Source organism: Oryx dammah, unplaced genomic scaffold, assembly GCF_014754425.2.
Source record: "Oryx dammah isolate SB20612 unplaced genomic scaffold, SCBI_Odam_1.1 HiC_scaffold_27, whole genome shotgun sequence".
Classification (NCBI taxonomy): domain Eukaryota; kingdom Metazoa; phylum Chordata; class Mammalia; order Artiodactyla; family Bovidae; genus Oryx; species Oryx dammah.
The window spans coordinates 15,254,424-15,279,739 of record NW_024070211.1 but is presented as its reverse complement, the minus strand read 5'-3'; the positions used below and the strand labels follow the sequence as shown (position 1 = coordinate 15,279,739).

The following is a 25,316-nucleotide window of genomic DNA, read 5'->3' as shown; positions in this document are numbered from 1 at the left end:
CAAAGATGGGCTCGATAAAGGACAGAAATGGTATGGACCTAACAGAAGCAGAAGATATTAAGAAGAGGTGGCAAGAATACACGGAAGAACTATACAAAAAAGATCTTCACGACCCAGATAATCATGATGATGTGATCACTAATCTAGAGCCAGACATCTTGGAATGTGAAGTCAAGTGGGCCTTAGAAAGCATCACTACAAACAAAGCTAGTGGAGGTGATGGAATTCCAGTTGAGCTGTTTCAAATCCTGAAAGATGATGCTGTGAAAGTGCTACACTCAATGTGCCAGCAAATCTGGAAAACTCAGCAGTGGCCACAGGACTGGAAAAGGTCAGTTTTCATTCCAATCCCAAAGAAAGGCAATGCCAAAGAATGTTCAAACTACCGCACAATTGCACTCATCTCACATGCTAGTAAAGTAATGCTCAAAATTCTCCAAGCCAGGCTCCAGCAATAGGTGAACCATGAACTCCCTGATGTTGAAGCTGGATTTAGAAAAGGCAGAGGAACCAGAGATCAAATTGCCAACATCCGCTGGATCATGGAAACAGCAAGAGAGTTCCAGAAAAACATCTATTTCTGCTTTATTGACTATGCCAAAGCCTTTGATTGTGTGGATCACAATAAACTGTGGAAAATTCTGAAAGAGATGGGAATACCAGACCACCTAACCTACCTCTTAAGAAATCTGTATGCAGGTCAGGAAGCAACAGTTAGAACTGGACATGCAACAACAGACTGGTTCGAAATAGGAAAAGGAGTATGTCAAGGCTGTATATTGTCACCTGCTTATTTAACTTCTATGCAGAGTACATCATGAGAAATGCTGGACTGGAAGAAACACAAGCTGGAATCAAGATTGTCGGGAGAAATATCAATAACCTCAGATATGCAGATGACACCACCCTCATGGCAGAAAGTGAAGAGGAGCTAAAAAGCCTCTTGATGAAAGTGAAAGAGGAGAGTGAAAAAGTTGGCTTAAAGCTCAACATTCAGAAAACGAAGATCATGGCATCTGGTCCCATCACTTCATGGCAAATAGATGGGGAAACAGTGGAAACAGTGTCAGACTTTATTTTGGGGGGGCTCCAAAATCACTGCAGATGGTGACTGCAACCATGAAATTAAAAGACGCTTACTCCTTGGAAGAAAAGTTATGACCAACCTAGATAGTATATTCAAAAGCAGAGACATTACTTTGCCGACTAAGGTCCATCTTGTCAAGGCTATGGTTTTTCCTGTGGTCATGTATGGATGTGAGAGTTGGACTGTGAAGAAGGCTGAGCGCCAAAGACTTGATGCTTTTGAACTGTGGTGTTGGAGAAGACTCTTGAGACTCTCTTGGACTGCAAGGAGATCCAACCAGTCCATTCTGAAGGAGATCAACCCTGGGATTTCTTTGGAAGGAATGATGCTAAAGCTGAAACTCCAGTACTTTGGCCACCTCATGCAAAGAGTTGACTCATTGGAAAAGACTCTGATGCTGGGAGGGATTGGGGGCAGGAGGAGAAAGGGACGACTGAGGATGAGATGGCTGGATGGCATCACGGACTCGATGGACATGAGTCTGAGTGAACTCCGGGAGTTGGTGATGGACAGGGAGGCCTGGCATGCCGCGATTCATGGGGTCGCAAAGAGTCGGACACGACTGAGCGACTGAACTGAACTGAACTGAACCGGGGTTAAGGATAGGATCCTCACTCCCTGCTATGGGTGAAATTTGAGGTGGGATCAGGGACCCTCTTGACGTCCTATGGGACTGGAAGAAGGTACCTAGTCTCTTTTTCCTCTCCGGTTATTAAACACACCCATTTGCAGAGTTAGCAATCCCTCCGATCTCTTGGAGAGAGTGTTCCCTCCAAGTCCTCCTGATGATTTGTGGCTCAGCCCTGGTATAATCTCCTCTCCAAAACTCGGACCGTGAAGATATAAAGAGTAGGAGCAAACCCTGCAGGCTTTGGATAAGATGGTCTGAAAAGAAAAGTCTTTTTCCTTGACCCGAGAGGAAGGCTATGGTGTCTGATCCAGGCACTCCATGCTGTGTGACTTTGGGTAAACTGCATACTTTCTGCACTCTGAAACTTCCCATCTGTGCAGCAGGGACTCTGCCAGGCTCTGTCCAGCCATGCTGTTCTGGAGCCTAGCACACTTCCAAGGGGCTCCTTCCAAGTCCTCCACAGATATCTCTCTAACTGAGCAAGGCTTGCTTTACTCTCTGCTGTCCTTCTGGGACCACGCACCAGGGACCTAGACCTGGCTGCTAAGCTCTTGGGTGGTTTCATTGTCCTGGTAGCTCAGTGGCAAAGAACCTGCCTGCCAGTGCAGGAGACAAAAGAGACGTGGGTTCAGTCCCTGGGTCGGGAAGATCCCCTGGAGCAGGGCGAGGCAACCCACTCCAGGTCCTTGCCTGGAGAACCCCAGGGACAGAGGAGTCTGGCAGGCTACAGTCCATGGCGTCGCACAGAGTTGGACACGACTGAAGTGACTTAGCACACACAACCCAGGACTCCATTTGCAGATGCCGCTGCCAGCAGCAGCTGGAGGCGAGCCTTAGGAATGTTCTGGGCCTCCAGAGGCCACTGGAGAGGCCACTGGAGATTCAGACTTGTGCCCCAGCTCGGCTGCCAACCCACTGTGGGGTCTCAGGAAGGTCATGACAGACATTTCTTCAGAGAACATTCTGGAGTGCCTCCAGGCAGGCCCCTCAGTGGGCAACAGATGAGAAGCAGACCGCGAACTCTGGCATCTTTGCTTCTCACAGCCTCAGTTTCCCACCTGTGTGGGGATCCAGTACCTTTCAGGTGAAGAGAAGCAAATGAAAGCCTCTGTCTGGGTGAGAGGGGAATATTATGGTCTGTTTTTCTCCCCAGCATTCTGTTTTTCTCTCCAACCAACCCCCCCATTGTTTTTCTCCTCTGACCTCTTCTTCCCCTGCCTTCCTGTCCATCTGTCTACCTCTGGGGGGTCCTGTGGGGCCACCTTCCCCTCCAGTTCCCCCAGCCCTGCTTCCTGTCTGGACTGGGGTGTTTATACAAGAAATGCCTATGGATGCTTTGGAGGTCATATTTCACCTGGTGCCTGACTCGGCTCAGCTTTCTTGCGGCGCCTGCCCCTCCAGTGGCCCGGCTTGAGGGCCCGTCTGATCTCCCTCCCCGGGCCCAATGTTTTCCTTGGTCGGCCCTGACCGAGTGACGCATTCTTGGCAGGGTATTTTTCTGAAACAGCCCCAGCTCCTCCAAGCCCCAGTGTGTTCCCAGGGATGTGGTGGGCTGAGGTGGGGGCTGCTTTCCCAGTCGACACACTGAAGGGATTGGGGGTGGGGCAGGCCTGGCTCTGTCCTAGAAAAAACTAGAGTAAACGGGGCACACCAGTTTAGCTGAATCTTTCTCTGTGCTGGGAATTGTGTTCCCTACCCATTGTCCTGCTGAACTGCACAGAACGTCACCTCCATGACCGCAGGATTCCCCAGAACCTATACACTGTCTGGCACACAATAAATCAGCTCAGTTCAGTCACTCAGTCGTGTCCGACTCTGCAACTCCATAGACTGTGACACGCCAGGCTTCTCTGTCCATCACCAACTCCCAGAGCTTGCTCAAACTCATGTCCATTGAGTCAGTGATGCCATCCAACCATCTCATTCTCTGTCATCCCCTTCTCCTGCCACAATTGTGCCTTCAATTGTGCCTGCTGCCACAATGATAAATAGTTGTGGAACAAATGAGTGAGAAAAAAACACACCTTTTGAAGTAGGAATTGTTGTCTCCATTTTATTAGCAAGGAGACTGAGCCATAGAGAGATTGTGGGACACGCCTGAGGCCCCATGGCTAGTAAGTAGCTAATTGAGAGCTTACTGTCTAATTCTGTCAGATCATACGGCATATTCTAGCCTCACGCTGGGTTGTCTTCAGCAAGATCTCTGGCTCTGTGGTCTGCAAGCCCGGGAGGCCTAGAGAACCCATCAGGGACATACTTAGGGCTCCTGGGCTGTCACTCTGATGTTTCACTTCTGAGCTTCCCTCTCCCAGCTTCTTTCTCTCCTCTTGTGTTGGAGACACTGGGCCCCCATCAAGAAAGATGATGGAGTCTGCACCCACCTCTGCAGATCAGTCTTGGGCCAGACCCTTCCCTCCTTCACGCAGGGAAGCAGATTCTGACCATCAACCTTGTGCCAGGCCCTGGGATGGCCACAAGGAGTGCAGGGTTAAGAAAGATGTCATTCTCACCCAGGAAGGGTTCATTCACTAGCTGGGGAGCCACATAAAACGTGGGGCAGCATATTAAGAATATTTACAAAATGTTGTGGGAACATTTAGATTGTTTAACTGGCTACAAAAGTTAGGGAAGGTATCACAGAGAAGGGAGCTTTTGGTCTGGGTCTCACAGGATGAGTAGGAGTTTGCTAGTTGAATAAAACAGTTGCTGGGGGAGGGGTCCACTCTAGGTGGGTAGGCTTACAGTGCAATGGCACTAAAGTGGTAAGCTGGGATTAGAGTGAGGACTCTGAATTCCAGACTAAGGAATTTACCGCTGTACTAGTCATCAAGGTGCCAAGAGATGTTCCTGAACACAAGACTGACTGTGACCCAGTTTGCACTTTGGAAGGATCACTCTGGCAGCAAGTTTGTTGGCAAAGATTAGGTGTAGTTGACGTGTTAAACCAGTGAGTTGGTGGAACCCAGGGCCATATGTGGAAGAGGCAGGTGGAAAGATGAATGTGGAGCTCAGGAGACGTGTAAGGCCTTCAAGATGGATGGATCTGGAAAGTAGCCTCAAAGCAGCAGGAGTTGAAGACGAGGGAGGGCATGCCATGTATGAACAAAAGGAGCCAGGACTGGATGAGTCCTCAGGAACAGGGATGGCAGGGAGGGAGCAGCCACAGAGGTGGGAGGCAAACCAGAATTCTCAGTTGGTAGAGGCTGGCCCTTGGGCCAAATGTTGCTGCAGACTGGCCAAGGAGGAGCCAAAAGGGCTGGCCATGAGATTTAGGGTTCTTTGGAGGCAGCAGCAGATGGTCCAGGGCGGGCAGGCCCCATCTTCCCTACCATGACCTGCCGCTGCAGGAACCTCGCCTTCCCTGGGTGAGGGGGCTCCAAGAGGCCACAGGCAGCCTGGCCCTTCATCCCCAGCCTCTCCCTTCACCACCCCCTTTGTCTGCCTGGCGAGCTGGGTGGGCATGCGCAGGGAGGCTGGCCCACTGCCAGCAGCTCTTCCTGCCGGCCCACAGCCACGACCAGGAGGGAACAGGCCCTAATTGAGCCTTTGTGGAGCTTCCCACAGAGCCTTGGGCACTGAACACAGCGGGGTCTCTGACTCTGTGAACTCCCAGTCAGAATCCCACAAAGTCAAATTGCAGAGGCAGGCCCCACACGCTGCTGCCGCTGAGCAGCACTTTTGTACCCTGTGTCATTCTGCCTCTTGCTGTCCCCTCGGCCCGTCCCCCTCTCCACCCCCAACTGACATCCTGCTCACCCTTCAGGCCCCAGCTCAGCAGCCATCTCTCCACGAAGACTTCACTCTCCAAGAACAGGGATGTGCCTGTTCCAGTGTTTAAATAACCAGGCTCTGGGGCTGCGCCTCAAACAACATCCTGTACTTTGTGAACCTCCCCTCACTTATCATAGCACTGCAATGTCATTGAGTTACCCTCTTCCCAGATAAGAAAACCAAGGTTCAGAGATATCAGGTGACTAAACTTGCCACCGCAGGAGACCCAGTGCCCTTGGGCACCGAAGCTATGCCTTTTACCACTCAACCCCCTCTTGGGCCTGGCAGTGCCCTTGGGGACAGAGAGACTCAATCAAGTCCATGCTTGTCTTTCTGTGACAGTGGCTTTAACCCCTAACTCTTGTTCCCTGGCAAGAGGGTCTGGGGGTAGTGGGACAGGTTGCATGACCCCCAAACTTGCCCAGTATGTTGCCATTTATAAAGCTCTCTGACATCTGTGATCTCCTTGGCATCTTTGCTTAGGCTGCATGAGTGATGTTTTTTAAAAAATAAAAATTTCCCTGTCTCGTAGACTGAGCTCAGCACCTGCTCTCTGCCCATCCCCCCATATCCCTGGCCCACTTCCTCATCCCTCCCATTCCCAAGCCAGAAATCCGGACATCATCCTCACACCTGTCTCTCCTTTACCCTTACAGCCAGTCAGTTGGCCACCAGAGCCACCGAGGGGCCCCCTACAGATGTCTTTCAAGCCATGTCCGTCTGCTGCTCCTCTAGCTCAAGCCTCATTGTCTCGCCTGGACCACTTCATTTATTTCCTAATGGAGACTATTTGTTGTCCCTGATCAGGCCAGTTCTCTTCTGCCACCATGCTTTTTGCCATTTCCTAACTGAACGTACCTTTCCCGCCCTTTCCTCTCTGCGTGCCAAGACGCTCAGTTTCCTCCTCTCACACAGGGATCACCCATTCTCCCTGACTAACCCCTGATGACCGTGTTCACAGTCTTCCACCAAAAGCCTGCGGACCACCATCGGGGAGGCGTTCGAGCGGCTGCACCGGCTGCTGCGGGAGCGGCAGAAGGCCATGCTGGAGGAGCTGGAGGCAGACACGGCTCGCACGCTAACCGACATCGAGCAGAAAGTCCAGCGCTACAGCCTGCAGCTGCGCAAGGTGCAAGAGGGGGCGCAGATCCTGCAAGAGCGGCTGGCTGAGACTGACCGGCACACCTTCCTGGCCGGCATGGCCTCGCTCTCCGAGCGGTGAGTGCCTGCCTGCCCCAGTGTCTTCTCCACATGGGTCACCCTCCCCGGCCCCTGTAGGATGGAGGGAATGGAGGCAGATGGGGGTGGTTAGCAGAGAAATCATTCATTCAAATCTCCATCAAACACACAGGACATCTGCTCTGTGCCATAGCCTGGGGTGAAGGCTTTGCGTATACGTGCTATTTTATACGTCATATTTATAATTCTATAGGATATTACTTGTTTTGCATTATTTATATTATAAATATACATTTTATACTATTTATTATAATATATTTTCTTTATAACCCTACTAACCCCTTGGAGGTCATTACCACTATCATCCCTATTTCACACATGTAGAAACTGAGGCACAGAGAAACTGGAGCAACTGGCAAAAGCCCTTCATCTAGTACATGGGGGAGCCAGGATTCAAGCCCAGGTCGCTTTGGTTCCATAGCTACCTTTAATAATAATACTTGGATCTTTCCTTGTGGTCCAGTGGTGAAAACTCCTTGCTCCCACTGCAGGGGGGATAGATTCGATCCCTGGCTGGGGAACTAAGATCTTGCATGTTGCATAATGTGGCCCCCCAAAATAACAAATAAATAAAACTTTAAAATAATAATAATAATAACACTTAATTATTGGTTTTCCCTTGTGGTTCAGCTGGTAAAGAATCCGCCTGCAATGCAGGAGACCTGGGTTCGATCCCTGGGTTGGAAAGATTCCCTACAGAAAGAAAAGGCTACCCACTGGAGAATTCCATGGACTATATAGTCTACAGGGTTGCAAAGAGTCGGACGTGACTGAATGACCTTGACTTTTGCTTTCAATGACCAGTACTGATAGCTGATGTCATGTATTGTGTTGACCATGAGGCACACACTGTGCTAAGCATTTTACATGCATTAAGCCACATAGTGTTCACAAGCCTAGGAGGCAGGTGTTATCGTAGTACCCATTTTAAAGATGAAGAAACTGAGGGTGATAGCTAGAGAATTAGGAAGTGGTAGAAGCAAGCACTTGAGTCTGGTTATGGCAGACTTCCCACGCATGGCCTCTCCCTATGCCAGTGACCCTGAAGGTGCTGGGATGGGAATCCAGCCCTCAATGTGGTCTGCTCTCTTGTTCTCTTTCCAGGCTCAAAGGGAAAATCCACGAGACCAATCTAACCTATGAAGACTTCCCAACCTCCAAGTACACAGGCCCCCTGCAGTACACCATCTGGAAGTCCCTGTTCCAAGACATCCACCCAGGTAAGCCCCTTCCTGCCACTCACCAGAGGGCCCAGGAAGAGGCAAGGATCATCACAGGTCGGAGCTAGATGGGCCACTGCCCAGTCCAACCCCCTGCTCTACACACAGCATGGGGGCAGGGAAGAGGGATGGGAAGGGTGCCTTAATAAGCACCTACTATGTTCCAGGGCCTGGGCTGGCACCTGCAGTAGCCCAACCCAGGGAATCTTTATAATGAAACAACTCCAGGAGGTTGGTTCTACTAGTGTGCCCATTCTCTAGATGAAGAGACTGAGGCTCTGGGCTGTTCACTCATTCACTCTATGAGTACAGAAGAGATCAAGCACCTACCTCACACCAGGCACTATTCTAGGTACTGAAGATAAAGCAGTGAATGAAACAAGCAAAACTTCCTACCCTCATGCATCTCAGTTATATCCTAGGGTGTGAGAGAGAAAGAAAACAAAATTAAATAAGTAAAATACATAGTTTATTAGATAGTGATAAAAGATAAGGAAGGGGGCTAACAGATGTTGAAGTAGGATAAAACGTTTAGTAGTGGATTCAGTCAGAAGACCTCTCGGAGAAGGAGGAAGTAAAGACCTAAAGGAAGATGGAGAAGAGTGAGCCATGTAGATACCCTGGGAAGAGTGCTCCCGGCAGTGGGAATAGCAAGTGCAAAGGCTCTGAGGCAGGAGCAGCTGGGCATGTTCAGGGAAGAGTAAGGAGACCAGTGTGGCTGGAGTGGAATGAGTGAGAAGGAGAGTAGCGGCAGCAGTAGCCAGACCATGAGGGCCTGTGGGCAGCAGTAGCCAGACCATGAGGGCCTGTGGGCCCAGGTGAAAACTTTCAATTTTGTGCTGAGTGAGATGGGAGCCATTGGAGGGTTTGGGACAGTAACATGGAGTATTGTGAGTTTTTAAGTGTTTAAAGTGTATTCCTCTGGCTGCTGAGTTGAGATCAGACTGCAAGGAGTAAAGGGTAGAGGTCAGGAGCCTACTGCAGTAATCCAGGTGAGAGGCAATGCTGGCCTGAAGCAGGGTGATACAGTGCACACGGTGAGACGTGACTGGATTTAGGATCCATACTGAACAGAAAGCCAACAGGATTTTCTAATGTATTGGATCTCAGATGTGAGAAAGAGAGAAAAAAAAAGGAAGACTACGATGATTTTGGCTGGGGTAACCGGGAAGATGGAGTTGTAAGCATGTGAGATTCGTGATGCCAAGCAGATGTCTCAGTGCAGATGTGGAGAAGGCAGTGGAAATGACCCGCATGCAGTTCAGGAGGAGGGTCTGGGCCAGTGGTGTCCACATGTGGATGGAACCGAATGAGCAAGGAGGAGATCACCTAGGAGGTGAGTTGAGGGTAGAGAGAAAAGAGAGAGGACCATGCTAACAACTGGAGCCCTGGGGCCCTCCTAGAAGTCAAGGACAGGAAGGGGACCCAGCCGAGAAAACCGAGAAGGAACAGCCAGAGAGTAGCAGGGAGACCTGGTCCATCCTGGAAGCCAAGTGGAGAAAGTGTTTCGAGGAGGGGCAGTGGCTGGTGGTGGCCAGGCTGCAACGCCAAGTGTGGAAGGATCAGCACTGACTGTTCTCTTGGTCTTGATGGCCTTGACAGGAGCTGCTCTGGTGGAGCGATGGAGGCAAATCCTGATTGGAGGCCATCCAAGAGAGAATGGGAGAGGAAGTGGAGACAGTGCTTTCAAAGAGTTTTATTTATGGGCAGGAGAGAGAGTGTGGCGGGAGCTGTTTGTTTAAGATAGAAGAAATGATAGCATGTTTGGGGGGAAGGGGGGTTTCCCTGGTGGCTCAGCTGGTAAATAATCCACCTGCAAAGCAGCAGACCCTGGTTCAATTCCTAGGTTGGGAAGATCCCCTGGAGGAGGGCATGGCAACCCATTCCAGTATTCTTGCCTGGAGAATCCCCATGGACAGAGGAGCCTGGCAGGCTACAGTCCATGGGGTCGAAAAGAGTCAGACACGACTGAGCAACTCAGCCCAGCACCTGGGGGAAGTGGGGCACAGAAAAGATGCGATGGAAAAAGGTAGAATTGAGGATGAATGAGAGAGAGTTGCTGGAGTGCTGTTGGGTGGGGTCCACCCCAGCCTCTGCTGGGAGCCCAGAGGAGGTAGAATACATGGGCATGGAAGCAGAGGGGCAGGTGGTGGGAGCTCGTGGGAATTCTGTTCTGATAGCTAGCTTTGCCTTTCCTAGTAAGGTAGGAAGCAAGGTCATCCATTGGGATGAAAATGGGAGGTTGGTTGAGAGGGGACAAAATCTGAAATGGATTTCTAATAGAGTCAGTAGACCCTGGGACTCTGAGATCAACACCTTCCCAACATTACACAACCCACCAGGGCATCAGAGTCTAACCTCCTGCCAGCCGGGGACCTTCTGTGTTGAGTCAGGCTCAATGTCCAATAGAGAGGAGACGAGGATGTAGAGGGGACTAGTCCCTAAGAGATAGACACTATTATTATTTTTTAGATGGGGAAACTAAGGCACAGAATTGTTAGGAACTGGTCATGGTAATAACCTGGTCAATGGTAAAATCAGGGTTTGAACCGGATCCATCAGACCCAAAGGGTGTGCCCTTCCCTACTAAGCCTACCAGGCATTCTCTGGCCTCATACCACCAACCCAGGAAGGCTGCTGGGGAGGCTGAGGCTCAGAGAGGCTCACCGATTTTCCCAGGTCACACAGCAATCAGAGCTCTTTGCACCTGTCTGGATTCATTCTTTCAATCTACAAACATTGAAAGTCCTTTGAGGCACGTTCAGGAGAGACAGATGGGACAACAGACCTTGATAGTCCATGGGGAAAGGGCCATGATGAGGGACTTACACAGAGTCATGGGAGCCCAGGAGGCAACAGGAAGCTCTGGGTGGGTCAGGGAAGGAGCCAGGCGAACACTGAGCAGATGGTGTCTGCACTGAGCACTGAAAACTGAAGGCTTTCCCACTCGGGGAGGATGCGGCCTAGAGGTGTCCCCAGACAATCCCTGGCGTCGAGAACGATATACGCAGAGAAGCATCCCAGGATGCTCACGCTTGGCCTCCAGGTACAGATGGAGAAGGACTGAGGATGATCACTGAGGATGCGAGTGCTGGACAGGGATGGGGCTCCCCTCTAGGTGACTGAAGGCTGCCTCTGATGCATCATGACCAATTTCACAAAGATGAAGGAATACCTCCTAGTACCCTTTAGTCTGGATCTGTGCCCTCGTTGACAAAGGGGGCAGTAGTTGGGGGAAGGGCCCATTTTCCAGCCGACTGGGTAGGGCTCTGGACTATCCTCCTGGGGTGGGGGTGGGGGAGTCTCTGTGTGCTCCCAGCCTTGGAGGGACCTTCACAGTGGGACCCAGCAGGGTGAGGGCCACACATGGGTGAAGCGGCATAATTCAAAGAAGCAAGAAACCCGGCCAAGGGTCCTGACCCCTCCCCTGACCCAGGGAAGCCCCTCAGGCAGATGGTCTCAGGAGCTGATTTATCTCAGCTACCACCTGCCCCACCCATCACAGCTCAGCAAGGCAATCCAGACAGTTAAACCTTATATATCAAGGCACTGTGAGATTTGGGCCCGGCAAATGGCAACCCACTCCAGTGTTCTTGCCTGGAGAATCCCAGGGACGGAGAGGCCTGGTGGGCTGCCGTCTATGGGGTCTCACAGAGTCGGACACGACTGATGTGACTTAGTAGCAGCAGCAGCAGCCATCCTTCTCCCTCTACATCACACCCAGACACACTGAGCCATCTTCAGGTCTTACATGAGCCATATTCCCTCTCCTGAACACTTTTCTCACTTTTGCACAAGCAGTTCCCTTAACCTAAAACCCTTGACACAAACCTCAGTCTTTGAGAACTAACTCCTACTCTCTTTCACATCATAGTTTATAAAAACCTCCTCTGAAATGCCTTCCTGGATATCTCCAAGTAGCCCTGGGCTTTCCTGGTCTTGCTATTTTATTAATGTCTGCGTGGCTGTCTTTCTCACTAAACTGTGAGCTCTGAGAGGTCAGGGGCTGAGTCTGATTCATCACTCTACATCCCCAGCAGCCAGCGCAGTAAATGTTTGTGGATGATTGAATAAAGAAATGAATGAGTCCTGGTCTCAGTTCTGTTACTATAATAGCCTGGTATTAAGTAGGTGCTCAGTGATTATTTGTTATATGAAGGAACTTGCTGCACATCCTTGGACAAGTCCCTTCCTCCCTCCAAGCCTCTGTTTCCTCCTCTATTATAGGGATATTAGTCTTCCCTTCTTGACTCCCCTATAAGAGAGCAAACAGATGTGGGAATTTGCTGATTGCCCCAGGGCAGGCTTTCTCAGCCTCAGAACTATTGACATTTGGGGCTGGATAATTCCTTGTCTTGGAAGCTGTCCTGTCCACGGTAGGACATTTAACAGCATCCCTGGTCTCTACCCAGCTAGATGCTACACACACATACACACCCAGATGTGACAACCAAATATATCTCATTCATTGTCCAATGTCCCCTGTGAGGCGGATCCACCCCAGTTAAGAATTACTTCCCCAGAGAAAGCAGCCTGTAGGAGAGGGGCTGAGGGAGCCCCAGTGTGCGCTCTGAACATCCTGCCAAGGATAGCAGCCCTGAGGGTTCAGAGAACAGTGGCCTGGTTAGCCGGGCCTCTTCCTTTGTCTGTAGGGCCTGTGAAGTCACTCTGGCTCTTCTGCCAAAACCAAGGCCCTTTATGTCTAGATGGGAGGGGCAGGCGCCCCCAGGGACCTAGCCCTGGATTCTAGCAGCTTCCTGCCTACCCGCCTTCCAGTTCAGGCTTCCTACTGGGTCACCAGAGAATTTTATCTATCACCTGTTACTCCCCTGCTCTAGATGGAACCTTGACTCTCCACCTCCCACCCACAACCCTGCCCCACCCCTCAGCTGACACTGGAAACCCTCCTGCAACTGCCTGTCCTGACTGCCCCATCTCCTGGGCACCAACTTCCTCCCCACCCAGGACAAGTGGCCATTGTCCAGAGGACACCAGACCCTGCTTCCTTTACTCCTGCCACCTCCCTCTCTGGGCTGCTCTCTCCTCCCCCTGCTTATCTGAATCCAATCATTTTGGGTTCCAACCTATTCACTGTCAAGCTGTGTGACCCAGGGCAGATCTCCACCCTGTCTAAGCTTGTTTCCTCATCTGTGAAACAGATGGTGGAAGGTATGATTTATGCCCAGGGTAGGTAGGAGAATTAAATAAGATTATTTATTTGTGATAATAATCCTGGAACTTAGTAAATGCATGATACCTATTTCTTATGATTATCATGAATCATCAGATATTTCCTCAGTCTTGCTGAACAGGCTTTCTGGGGCCTAAAGAAAAGAACATGAGTGAAAAGACCTTAGCTCGAGTTCCGGTTCCACATCCACCCCAAGTGGCAAATTAAGCAAGCCACTTAATTCAGAGAAATCTCCTTGGAACCTCAGTTTCCTCTTCTGAAAAATGGGTACAGTAATTTGTGCTGCTGGGGCTGCTGTGTTGGTCTCATGAGCTAGAGGATGTGACAGTGGGTTTTTTTTAATGCCCCACTGGGTGCAGCTGAGGGCCTGAGTAGGCAGGAGGAATCAGACTTTTTAAAGGTCTGACCAGAGAAAACAGCTGATGGTATTTCTTGCTCTGTCAGGCCTCAAAGCTGTCCTTGAGAACAAGGAGGCACAAATGACTTGCTGCCCAGTCTTTGGAGCTGCTGGACTTTGGAGTTTCTCTGTTGCTTGGGTTACTGCAATATGTGGTTGATGGTGGCCAGGAGACAGATCCTGGGCCCCCTGCAGCCCACGCTCCTTCCTGAATGCCTTTTGACCTTGAGGTCTCAGTTCAGTTCAGTCCCTCAGTCTTTGCAACCCCATGGACTGCAGCATGCCAGGCTTCCCTATCCATCACCAACTCCCAGAGCTTGCTCAAACTCTGTCCATCGAGTCAGTGATACCAACCAACCATCTCATCCTCTGTCATCCCCTTCTCCTCTTGCCTTCAATCTTTCCCAGCATCAGGGTCTTTTCCAATGAGTCAGGTCTTTGGATCAGGTAGCCAAAGTATTAGAGCTTCAGCTCCAGCATCAGTCCTTCCAATGAATATTCAGGACTGATTTCCTTTAGGATGGACTGGTTTGATCTCCTTGCAGTCCAAGGGACTCTCAAGAGTCTTTTCCAACACCACAGTTCAAAAGCATCAATTCTTCTGCACTCAGCTTTCTTTATAGTCCAACTCTCACATCCATACATGACTACTGGAAAAACCATAGCTTTGATTAGATGGATCTTTGTCAGCAAAGTAATGTCTCTGCTTTTTAATATGCTGTCTAGGCTAGTCATAGCTTTTCTTCCAAGGAGCAAGCATCTTTTAATTTCATGGCTGCAGTCACCATCTGCAGTGATTTTGGAGCCCAAGAAAATAAAGTCTGACACTGTTTCCACTGTTTCCCCATCTATTTGCCATGAAGTGATGGGACCAGATGCCATGATCTTCATTTTCTGAATGTTGAGTTTTAAGCCAACTTTTTCACTCTCCTCTTTCACTTTCATCAAGAGGCTCTTTAGTTCTTCTTCGCTTTCTGCCATAAGAGTAGTGTCATCTGCATATCTGAGGTTATTGATATTTCTGCTGGCAACCTTGATTCCAGCTTGTGCTTCTTCCAGCCCAGCGTTTCTCATGATGTCCTCTGCATATAAGTTAAATAAGCAGAGTGACAATATACAGTCTTGACGAACTCCTTACCCAATTAGGAACCCATCTGTGGTTTCTTCTCCAGTTCTAACTGTTGCTTCTTGACCTGCATACAGATTTCTCAGGAGGCAGATAAAGTGGTCTGGTATTCCCGTCTCTTGAAGAATTTTCCAGTTTGTTGAGATCCACGCAGTCAAAGGCTTTGGCATAGTCAATAAAGCAGAAGTAGATGTTCTTCTGGCACTCTCTTGCTTTTTTGATGATCCAGCGGATGTTGGCAATTTGATCTCTGGTTCTTCTGCCTTTTCTAAATGAAGCTTGAACATCTGGAAGTTCTTGATTCACATACTGTTGAAGTCTGGCTCAGAGAATTTTGAGCATTACTTTGCTAGTGTGTGAGATGAGTGCAATTGTGCGGTAGTTTGAACATTCTTTAGCATTGCCTTTCTTTGGGATGAGAATGAAACGTGACCTTTTCCAGTCCTGTGGCCACTGCTGAGTTTTCCAAATTTGCTGGCACATTGAGTGCAGCACTTTAATAGCATCATCTTTTAGAATTTGAAACAGCTCAACTGGAATTCCATCACCTCCATTAACTTTGTTCATAGTGATACTTCCTAAGGCCCACTTGACTTTGCACTCCAGGATGTCTGGCTCTAGGGCAGTGATTACCGTGGTTATCTAGGTCAAGGAAGATCTTTTTTGCACAGTTCTGTGTATTCTTGCCACCTCTTCTTAATACCTTCTGCTTCTGTTAGGTCCATACAGTTTCTGCCCTTTAGTATGCCCATCTTTGCATGAAATATTTCCTTGAAGAGATCTCTAGTCTTTCCCATCCTATTGTTTTCCTCTATTTCTTTGCATTGATCACTTAGGAAGGCTTTCTTATCTCTCCTTGCTATTCTTTAGAACTCTGCATTGAGATGGGTATATCTTTCCTTTTCTCCTTTGCTTTTCATGTCTCTTCTTTTCTCAGCTGTTTGTAAGGCCTTGTCAGACAACCACTTTGCCTTTTTGCATTTCTTTGTCTTGGAGATGGTCTTGATCACTGCCTCCTGTACAATGTCACAAACCTTGTTCATAGTTCTTCAGGCATTCTATCTATCAGATCTAATTCCTTGAATCTATTTGTCACTTCCACTGTATAATCATAAGGGATCTGATTTAGGTCATACCTGAATGATGTAGTGGTTTTCCCTACTTTCTTCAATTTAAGTCTGAATTTTGCAGTAAGAAGTTCATGATCTGAGCCACAGTCAGTTCCCCATCTTGTGTTTGCTGCCTTTATAGAGCTCCTCCATCTTCAGCTGCAAATATAATCAGTCTGATTTCGGTATTGATCATCTCTGATATCCATGTGTAGAGTCTTCTCTTGGGTTGTTGGAAGAGTGTTTGCTATGACTATTGCATTCTCTTGGGAAAACTCTGTTAGCCTTTGCCCTGCTTCATTTTGTACTCCATGGCCAAACTTGCCTGTTACTCCAGGTATTTCTTGACTTCCTACTTTTGCATTCCAGTCCCCTGTGATGAAAAAGACATTTTGGGGGGTGTTAGTTCTAGAAGGTCTTGTAGGTCCTCATAGAACCATTCAATTTCAGCTTCTTCAGCATTAGTGGTTGGGGCATAAACTGGGATTACTGTGATATTGAATGGTTTGCCTTGGAAACGAACAGAGATCATTCTCTCATTTTTGAGACTGCATCCAAGTACTGCATTTCTGACTCTTTTGTTGACTATGAGGGCTACTCCTTTCTTCTAAAGGATTCTTGCCCACAGTAGTAGGTATAATGGTCATCTGAATCAAATTTGCCTGTTCCAGTCCATTTTAGTTCACTGATTTCTAGGAAGTCAATGTTCACTCTTGCTGTCTCCTGTTTGACCACTTCCAATTTACCTTGATTCATGGATCTAACATTCCAGGTTCCTATGCAATGTTGTTCTTTACAGCATCAGACTTTACTTCCATCACCAGTCACATCCACAACTTGGCATTGTTTTCCCTTTGACTCCATCTCTTTATTCTCTCTGGAGTTATTCCTCCTCTCTTATCCAGTAGTATATTGGGCACCTACTGACCTGGGGAGTTCATCTTTCAGAGTCCTATCTTTTTGCCTTTTCATACTGTTCATGGGGTTCTCAAGGCAAGAATACTGAAGTGGTTTGCCACTCCCTTCCCCAGTGGACCACGTTTTGTCAGAACTCTCCACCACAACCCGTCCATCTTGGGTGGCCCTACACATCATGGCTCATAGTTTCATCGAGTTAGACAAGGCTGTGGTCCATGTGATCAGTTACGTTACTTTTCAGAGATGCTTAAATGGATGGAGAACACACCTGGAGACCAGATGGGCTGCCTTGGCTCCTTCTTTCTGTTTGTGTAAAACAGTGGCCCAGGACCTAGAAAAGAGCTCTGACCTTTAAAATGCTGAACCCCAGGGGTCAGGATTTGTTCATTCTCAGGAGAGTCTGGCACCTCTCCTGAAAATAAAGGATGGGTGGAAGGTTTGCCAGTACCCATATGGGGACTGACATCTCAGAGTTCAGTTTGGTTCAGTCTCTCAGTTGTGCCCGACTCTTTGCGACCCCATGGACCGCAGCACGCCAGGCCTCCCTGTCCATCACCAACTCCCAGAGTTTACCCAAACTCATGTCCATTGAGTCGGTGATGCCATACAACCATCTCATCCTCTGTCATCCCCTTCTCCTCCTGCCCTCATTCTTTCCCAGCATCAGGGTCTTTTCAAATGAGTCAGATCTTTGCATCAGGTGGCCAAAGTTTTGGAGTTTCAGCTTCAACATCCGTCCTTCCAATGAACACTCAGGACTGATCTCCTTTAGGATGGACTGGTTGTATCTCTTTGCAGTCTAAGGGACTCTCAAGAGCCTTCTCCAACACCACAGTTCAAAAGCACAGTTCTGTCCGGAAGTACAGAAGGGAGGACCGAAGATAAGGACCTCTTTTTATGAGGAGGTGGACCTCAGCCCAGGTTTTAGGGTGCAAGAGCCTCTTAAGAATCAGGTCACACCCTCTGCCTAATAAGGATACCAGGCCCTGCCCCCTAGCCTCGCCCTTTGGGCTGTTGGACCCTGCCCACTGTGGATCAGGTCCCGCCCCCAGCCCCGCCTCTACTGCTGGAAATGACCAATGAACAGCAGACCCCGCCCCTAAGCCCACCCAATGAGTGGCGGGTCCTGTTCCTTGCAGGTCCGCCCCCAGGAGTTAGCACTCAGTTCAGTACGGATTTCCTGCCTCCTACAGCTCATCCCTGTCGGCCCAATCTCAGAACCACTGAAAACCCACTTGGCTGCCTCCTAGAGTGCCCTCCGTACTCATCAGTGGCACTGGAAGCGCCCACGTTGCCCTACTTCGAAGTAAGAGTATGGAGCTGAGCCCTCCAGCGTGCCAGTCTCTCGCCCCCTCCCCAGCCCCATCCTTCTCCGAGCCTGTGTTCTGCCTGTCGCTGGTCTCCTCAGATCATCCTGGCACCTCCGATATAAGGCCCAGTTTCCCCCGAGGCACTCACGATAGCTGCCCACACCTTGGCTTTGTGCCCATCTCCTGTCTCTCTTGCCCCTCTGCCATGAACACCTGAGTATGACTCACATTCCACAGCCAGAGGAGTTGCCCCATGTGTATCTGATTAGATTTTTCTTCTCTCCCGAGCTCCCCCACACACATACCTCCAACACCCCCTCCACCTCCTACCTCTTGACCCCGCGGTGGGAACGCCCACATTCCATGTGGCGGGACCTTCTGGTCTGACAGGCTGCGCTGTGACCAGAGGACAGGGTGAAATGTTCCTCTGCTGACTCGGTGTCCTCCTTATGGCTCCCCTCCTCTGTGTCTCTGGATAGAGAATTATGTTTCTTTTGACCTCTCTATTCACAGGGCTAATTGTTTCCATACAGCCCTCTGGCTTCTAAGAATAGGAAAGGAGGGTGTAAAACTCAAGACTAAATTTATTCCTGACAGAGCTCAGGAAAGGAGCTTGCTCTAAGTCAATGGTCAGCTTTGTTAGTCGACTGAGAACAGGAGCACCATTCGGGGACTGGCTGTCACTCCCTGTTGGAGATGATGGCCATCACTGAGGCATTTTATTTCTCTACATACACACAGCCTGGAGAGGTGGCTGTATTTGGAAGTGATGCTCGAGCCAAGCATCATCATGGCCCCTCTCCACCAGATATCGAAAGCACCAGAGAGTCAGATGGAGGAGTCCCTCCTTTGCTCCAAGAAACTAGTGGCAGAATTCCTTCTTCTTTTCTCCCCTCTGTCTTGCTCTGCTATGGAAATGCTCATCCAGGCTAACAGGAGCCAGTTCTCAACTCCTTCCTCTGGCTAGGCATCAGCTCCTTCAGGGAGGCAAGAGTAAACAGAGTCTTTGACAAGAGTTCATGAGACTTTGAGAGCCAAGCCTGCAAAATCAGTGTGGCCACCTCAGAGATGAGTGTCCCAGCCTGCCCAAAGACCAACACAAGCAGGGTCCGTTTAATTTGGTGAGCCTTTCTGGAAACCTTCCCCATGCCAGGCTATGGGGAAGATTGTATATGTCAATATGTAGAAGCTGGGCATGGGGCACGCCTGGGAGAACCTAGCTGGGAGAGTACGTGGTCCTTGCCCTCCTGGTGTACATGATAAGTTATGGGCACAGAAGACTATCCCAGGTGTCAGGAGAACAAAGTTGAGAAATTTCAGAGGAAGCAACCAGGAAGGCTTCCCTGAGGATGAGCGCTGGAATTGAGTCTCATGGGGATGATTACAACAAGCAAAGGTGAGGTGGAGGAGGGAAAAGTCTGGGTGAAGGCTTGGGCCTGACTGGAATGGGAGGTGGTGAGTGAGAGGCAGGCAGGAAGAGAAGTCTGGGGCTGGATTGCACCTGGTCTTGATTAGTCCTGGCTCTGCCAGTGTTTGTCTGTGCCCTGAGACTAGTCAAGTCTCCTCTCTTGGTCTCAGTTTCCCCATCTGTCAAATGGGAGAATTGGCCTAGAATCAGTGGTTTTCAACTTTTTCAGACCCATCATATACTTTTCATAACAAGTAATTTGTAATGACTCAAAATTAGTATGACCTTCTCACAATGTCAAGTATATATGCACACATATATATGTATATATTCTATGATATATATAAAGAAAAAAATAGAAGTAAAGTATTTATAATAAAATATTGTATATGTCAATATGTAGAAGCTCACTCACAACCACCCCAGAAAACATAATGAATGAGTCAGGTGCTCACACCATAGGTAAAACACCATTCTGCCTCAGATGCAGTCTGAAATAGGTAGGTTATCTTGGGCAGTGGTGTTCTTAGAGATGTACTTTCCAAAAAAAAGCGAACAATTCTTAGTGAAGTTCCAGACAAAACAAATTCAGTGTTCCCCCAGTTTATGGGGTAGTTGCATTTCAAAATATTCAGTATATATTAAAACTGTACAAAAATTATTTCATATTTATGTGTAAAATTGAATTAAGCTGTAGTTCTGGGTCATTGTAAAGATTTTTTTCATCCACATGAATATCTGGGGGAGCATCTGAAACTTATTGGTGGGGGGTATGGGACCACCCTGCACATTTCATTCAGGGAATTTAGCATCCTGGATCCTACCTATGGAGACAACTCAAACACCCCCACAAGTTTCCAGATTACCCCCATAGAGTGATTATCCAGCACCTGAAAAATCTTAAAGCTTCCTCCCAGCTCTGAAATCATCCAATTCTGGACCTCATTCAGGTTTACTCAGCAAATTTTTGCAGAGGACCCACTGTGAGCCTTGCCTCCAGGGAAATCATCAGTGAACAAGCCGCCATAGCTCTTGTCCCTTACAACCGAGTTTCAACCTAACTGTCACCGTCCCATTTTACAAAGGAAGAAGCTGAGGCCCGGAAAGGGCAGGCTTGTATTCAGCATCACACAGCCTCCTGGGGGCCAGCCAGAACCTGGCCTCAGGGAGGCACCATAGAGTGGGTCCACAGCCTTCTCTCCACTCATCTTCTCTTCCTCCCCCATCCCCGCAGTGCCAGCTGCCCTGACCCTGGACCCGGGCACCGCCCACCAGCGCCTGATTCTGTCCGACGACTGCACCATCGTGGCCTATGGCAACCTGCACCCACAGCCGCTGCAGGACTCGCCCAAGCGCTTCGACGTGGAGGTGTCAGTGCTGGGCTCGGAGGCCTTCAGTAGCGGCGTCCACTACTGGGAGGTGGTGGTGGCGGAGAAGACCCAGTGGGTGATCGGGCTGGCGCACGAGGCCGCGAGCCGCAAGGGCAGCATCCAGATCCAGCCCAGCCGCGGCTTCTACTGCATCGTCATGCACGACGGCAACCAGTACAGCGCCTGCACGGAGCCCTGGACGCGGCTCAATGTCCGCGACAAGCTCGACAAGGTGGGCGTCTTCCTGGACTACGACCAAGGCCTGCTCATCTTCTATAACGCCGACGACATGTCTTGGCTCTACACCTTCCGCGAGAAGTTTCCGGGCAAGCTCTGCTCCTACTTCAGCCCCGGTCAGAGCCACGCCAATGGCAAGAACGTGCAGCCTCTGCGGATCAACACTGTCCGCATCTAGTGCAGTGGAGGGCGACCGTGGGTGCCTGGGCTTGGCCACCAGCAAGAGCCTTGCCCCCACAGACGGGTGGCCTGGACTCCAACCCAGCGGGGCCACCCCTGAGATCTCAGGCCTGTTGTTTACCCTTCAGCCTCATTTCCCCGTCTGTGAAATGGAGGGTGTGCTCCTGACCCGGGAAATCTCTTCCAGCACTGATGTTCTGTAGCTCTGACCTTGATGGGGATGCAGTCGTGGTCCAAGAACCAGACCTGGCTTCTCCTCATGGCAGCCCCTGCCTAACCCCTCATCCTCCTCTCGGGCCGGTGACTGCATCCCTGTCTCCTTCCCGCCCACATGCCCTGACCTCAGGATGTGTCAGAGTGTTGCCAGCAGTTGGCAACTGCAGAGAGAACCCTCTTATGCTCCCAGGCCTGAGACTTGCCCCTGACCAAGCGAGTGATGGGCTGTTTTGTCCTTGATCATAGCCCATGGTGGACATGGTGGTAGCTAGCCCCAAAGTCGCCTGAGAACCACCCTCTCCTTCCACTCCTGTACCAAGAGTTTTATAGTTCCTGATTTTCCCATTTATCTGTGGGTAAAAGTGATATTGGGCTTTCCTGGTAGCTCAGTGGTAAAGAATCCACCTGCAACACAGGAGATGTAGGTTGATCCCTGGGTCGGGAAGATTCCCCTGGAGAAGGAAATGGCAACCCACTCCAGTATTCTTGCCTGGAGAATCCTATGGACAGAGGAGCCTGGTGGGCTACAGTCACAAAAGAGTCGGACACGACTCAGTGACTAAACAGCAACAGCAACAATAAAAATGACGCTGTGGCCTGTGGAAGGCACCCAGTAGTTGAGTCCACGTGTTACAGCCAGTAAGCCACAGGTCTTAAGGCAACAGGATGGCACACCCCAAGGCTCATGTAGGACAAGCATCACTGGATGGTGGAGGTACCCAGAAGCTCTGAACAAAGGTCCAACCAGGCCTCTTGACTTGGTAAGGGTGTAGCAAGGCTGGGGAGAGCAGTTGTTTAGGCCCTGAGCACTGGGGTGGGCTGTCGGTTAGGCCCCCCCATCAATCTTGGCATCTGTCTCAGTTGGGATACTATTGCGGAAAACATGAGCTGCTTTAGCTTTTTTTAATTAGACAAGGATTTATTACCAGGTCCCTAGTGGCTTTGCAAAATCACTGCAAGGGCTAGAGGAGCCGACTCTGCTGAATTTCCAGGAACAGCTCCCAGCCGCCAAATTCATCAAGTCTGCTATGACCAGGAATGCTGCTCCCGTCGGCAGGCAGCCACTGCATCAGAAGCCGCTGGCTGCAGAACTGTGCGGTCTCTGCTACTGTCCATGCCAGTAAATGATGTCCTGAGGCCTGCCTCCCTCCAGACAATTCGGTTTCCAGATCCAAATCTCTACAAGGGATTCTGTTTGGGGAAACATAAATCAGATCCAGAACCTTGGCTGCAAGGGAGTCTGGGAAATGTACTTTTCTTCTTTCCAGCTTCATCCATACAAAAAGGCACAATAGAAGAAAGTGAGAATGGGTGTTGAACAAGCTCACTTTCAGTTTTTGCCATTGGAATCCACCTCTAGGCCTTGGCTTTGAGGCAGCAGAGCCTCTAGGTGTCCTGCTCCAAGGCTGTGTCCCTGTCCAGGACAGGCGCCCCTAGAGTGAACCTGCAGAACCAAGCTGAAAGCCTCCCACCCTAGGCTTTCCTTTCCAGTTCTGGGGCCTAGATTCTGAACTTGGGGTCTTTGGTCATACCCATCTCAAAGGAGCCAGACTAGCTGAACCTGGGGGGGCTCCCACCTCACAACTGCTGCCCATGGGGACCTCCCTTGGGCAGGAGGAATCCTCAGTTTCACCCCACCCATTCAGCTACCAGAATCTGGGCCACCCCCAGCAGTATTTTTATCTTAAATGTTACCCATTTTGTGAGTTATGATGAATTTGTATTAAATTAAAGTTACAGGCTGTGAGTGGTCAGTGCCATTCATTTTGACACGCACAGAGGCCCACCCATCCTGGCCCAGGCAGCATACATAAATCAACATGGCTAATCCACAAAGCAACCTGGCTGAATAGCACCATACCCATTTTCCAGAGGGGGAAAATGAGGTTCACAGAGAGGACATGACTTGCTACAGTCCCATGTCCCACACTAAGCGAGTTTAGAATTGAGCCCAAGGCACTCTCATCACAACTTACCAGCCAGGGAAGACTGTCAGTCTTGGCCTGGAGGAGGGCATGGTGGTAGCCTTGGAAGCAGAGAGGAGCTCATGAGACAGTGGCAAGAGACTGGGCCCTAGAACCCCACAGACCTAGGCTTAAATCCAGGCTCTGTCACTGTGTGCCTCTAGAAAAATGAATTAACTTCTCTGGACCTCAGTTTTCTCACATGGAAAATGGGGATAATCACACCAATCTCACATGATGTGTTATAAGCTGCAAAGTGCAGTGCATTTAGGGAGGACTTGCCTGTCACTCAGCTGCCTCCCAGAGTCAGTGCCTAGAACTGGGTGGGTTTTCTCAACCTCTGGGCTAGCTCTGCTCCTAAGGAGTCTATCTTCTTTCTTGTGCCTTGTGAGGGGATGTGGGACCACCCAGGCCAGGCAGTTCCCCAGGTTCTCCATGTCAAAGGAGGTCCATCCCACCTCCGCCTGGCCAGGAGTCACGGCCCTGCATGTGGGCACGCAGGTGTGTACGCTAAGGAGAAAGGCCACTGGGCCCCCCTGGAGTTGTGCAGTGCGGAGCAGCAGCCTTGGAAGCAGGATTCCTGGGCCTAATCTTGCTTCTGTGCTGACTTGTTTTGTACCCTGAGGGTCCCTTCCTCCATCGCCTCACCTACAGAATGAGGGAGGTTAGACCGGGTGCTCTCTAAGGCACCAGGTGGATCGTCACCTATTCCTGGAGGCGGGGAGGAAAAAGAGAGGGAACTACCCAAGTCACTACCTGTTTGCGGTTCTTGGAAGATGGACATGAATGAGGAGGAGGAGGGGCTGTTGGCAAGGGCAGAGGGAAAGGTGTCTGAATGGCTGATAGCGCCCCAGTTTACAGAAAAGCTGTAGGGAGTGAGCCTGGGACCAGAGAACCCCATCACCCCCTCGCCCCATGCTCTCAGATCCCTGTGACTCCTCCCAAGCCCACTCCTCTATTTTGCTCAGGGCATCTGTCCCCTGGAAGAGGAGTAACCTGTTCATAGGCCTTCCTTCCCCTCCCCCCACTCAGGCTCAGCACCTGGTCCCAGAAAGGCTGCTTGCTGCCCCATCTTTACCCCTGGTTTCCAAGTGTCTTGGAGTGTAGGGATCTAATCTTAACACCTAACTGGGGACTCTGGGAAATCAGGGACCTCCAGGTATGAAGTGTCCAGAGACTTCCTGAATGAAAGAATCTGTGGTTGCCAGTATAACACCAGGAACCCCACACTTAATACAGGTAAGTGAAAAGGGGAGACAAAGGCAGTCCAGCCTTGGTTTGGAAGCATGGATCAGCAAGGATCTTCCCCAGGGCAGGAAAGAATTGATAGAATGACAAAAACCCCACTCACAACCATGTTCATGGTCAGCAAGCAAAGCAGTGGGACTTTTTGCACCTTATCTAACATCGAAATAAGCCCATGAAGTCAGTATCATTCTCAGTATCTGAGCAGGGAAACACTACTTCCCAGGGGACCCACAGCCAGTACTCAGTAAAGCTGAAAATCAGACTCAGGCCTGTCCAAGGCTAAAGCCGAACTCTTCACTGGCCTCCCTGGAAATGCTGCTCAACTTTGAGAACAGCTTCAGTGACAGGCAGCAGCCACCAGAAGTGTGATGCCCCTGGGATTCAAGGCGGGAACTTAACCCAGACTCCACACCATTGAATTATGCAACTGTGAGTTAAGTGTCACCTATAGACTCCACCTCATGTACGTCCCAGATCAGAGGTGGACTCATGAAGGCACTATGTGACCCGGAGCAGGTCTCTCTCCCTTTCTGGACCTCTGTTTCCCTAATTATATCAAGGAGGTTCAGATTCTAGCTAACTGATTGCCAAGGCAGTGGTTCTGATGGCCCAGGATCCTGTAAGTCTTGTTGGTCCCAGGGCTTGGCCCGCTCTGCACCTAACAAGGCCATTAGCTCTGGGTCTTTCTCTCTGG

The 25,316-nt window shown here is 49.9% G+C and overlaps 1 protein-coding gene and 1 long non-coding RNA gene across 3 annotated transcripts in view; one reads left to right on the top strand and one right to left on the bottom strand.

Annotated features, from left to right (window-relative positions):
* The window catches only part of LOC120854243, a 32,805-nt gene extending 27,207 nt beyond the window's left edge, over positions 1 to 5,598 (bottom strand). The window contains exon 1 of the long non-coding RNA XR_005718934.1: positions 5,475 to 5,598. This is a non-coding gene — a long non-coding RNA (uncharacterized LOC120854243). The remainder of the gene's footprint in view (positions 1 to 5,474) is intronic.
* TRIM62 (tripartite motif containing 62) overlaps positions 1 to 23,157 on the top strand; it is a 39,744-nt gene extending 16,587 nt beyond the window's left edge. For both annotated transcript variants that reach the window (XM_040228090.1, XM_040228091.1), the window contains 3 exons: positions 6,451 to 6,707; positions 7,833 to 7,948; positions 20,642 to 23,157. In XM_040228090.1, the coding sequence (XP_040084024.1) occupies positions 6,451 to 6,707; positions 7,833 to 7,948; positions 20,642 to 21,192 (924 nt within the window). In that variant the 3' untranslated portion in view covers positions 21,193 to 23,157. The remainder of the gene's footprint in view (positions 1 to 6,450; positions 6,708 to 7,832; positions 7,949 to 20,641) is intronic.
* Positions 23,158 to 25,316: the final 2,159 nt, after the last annotated feature.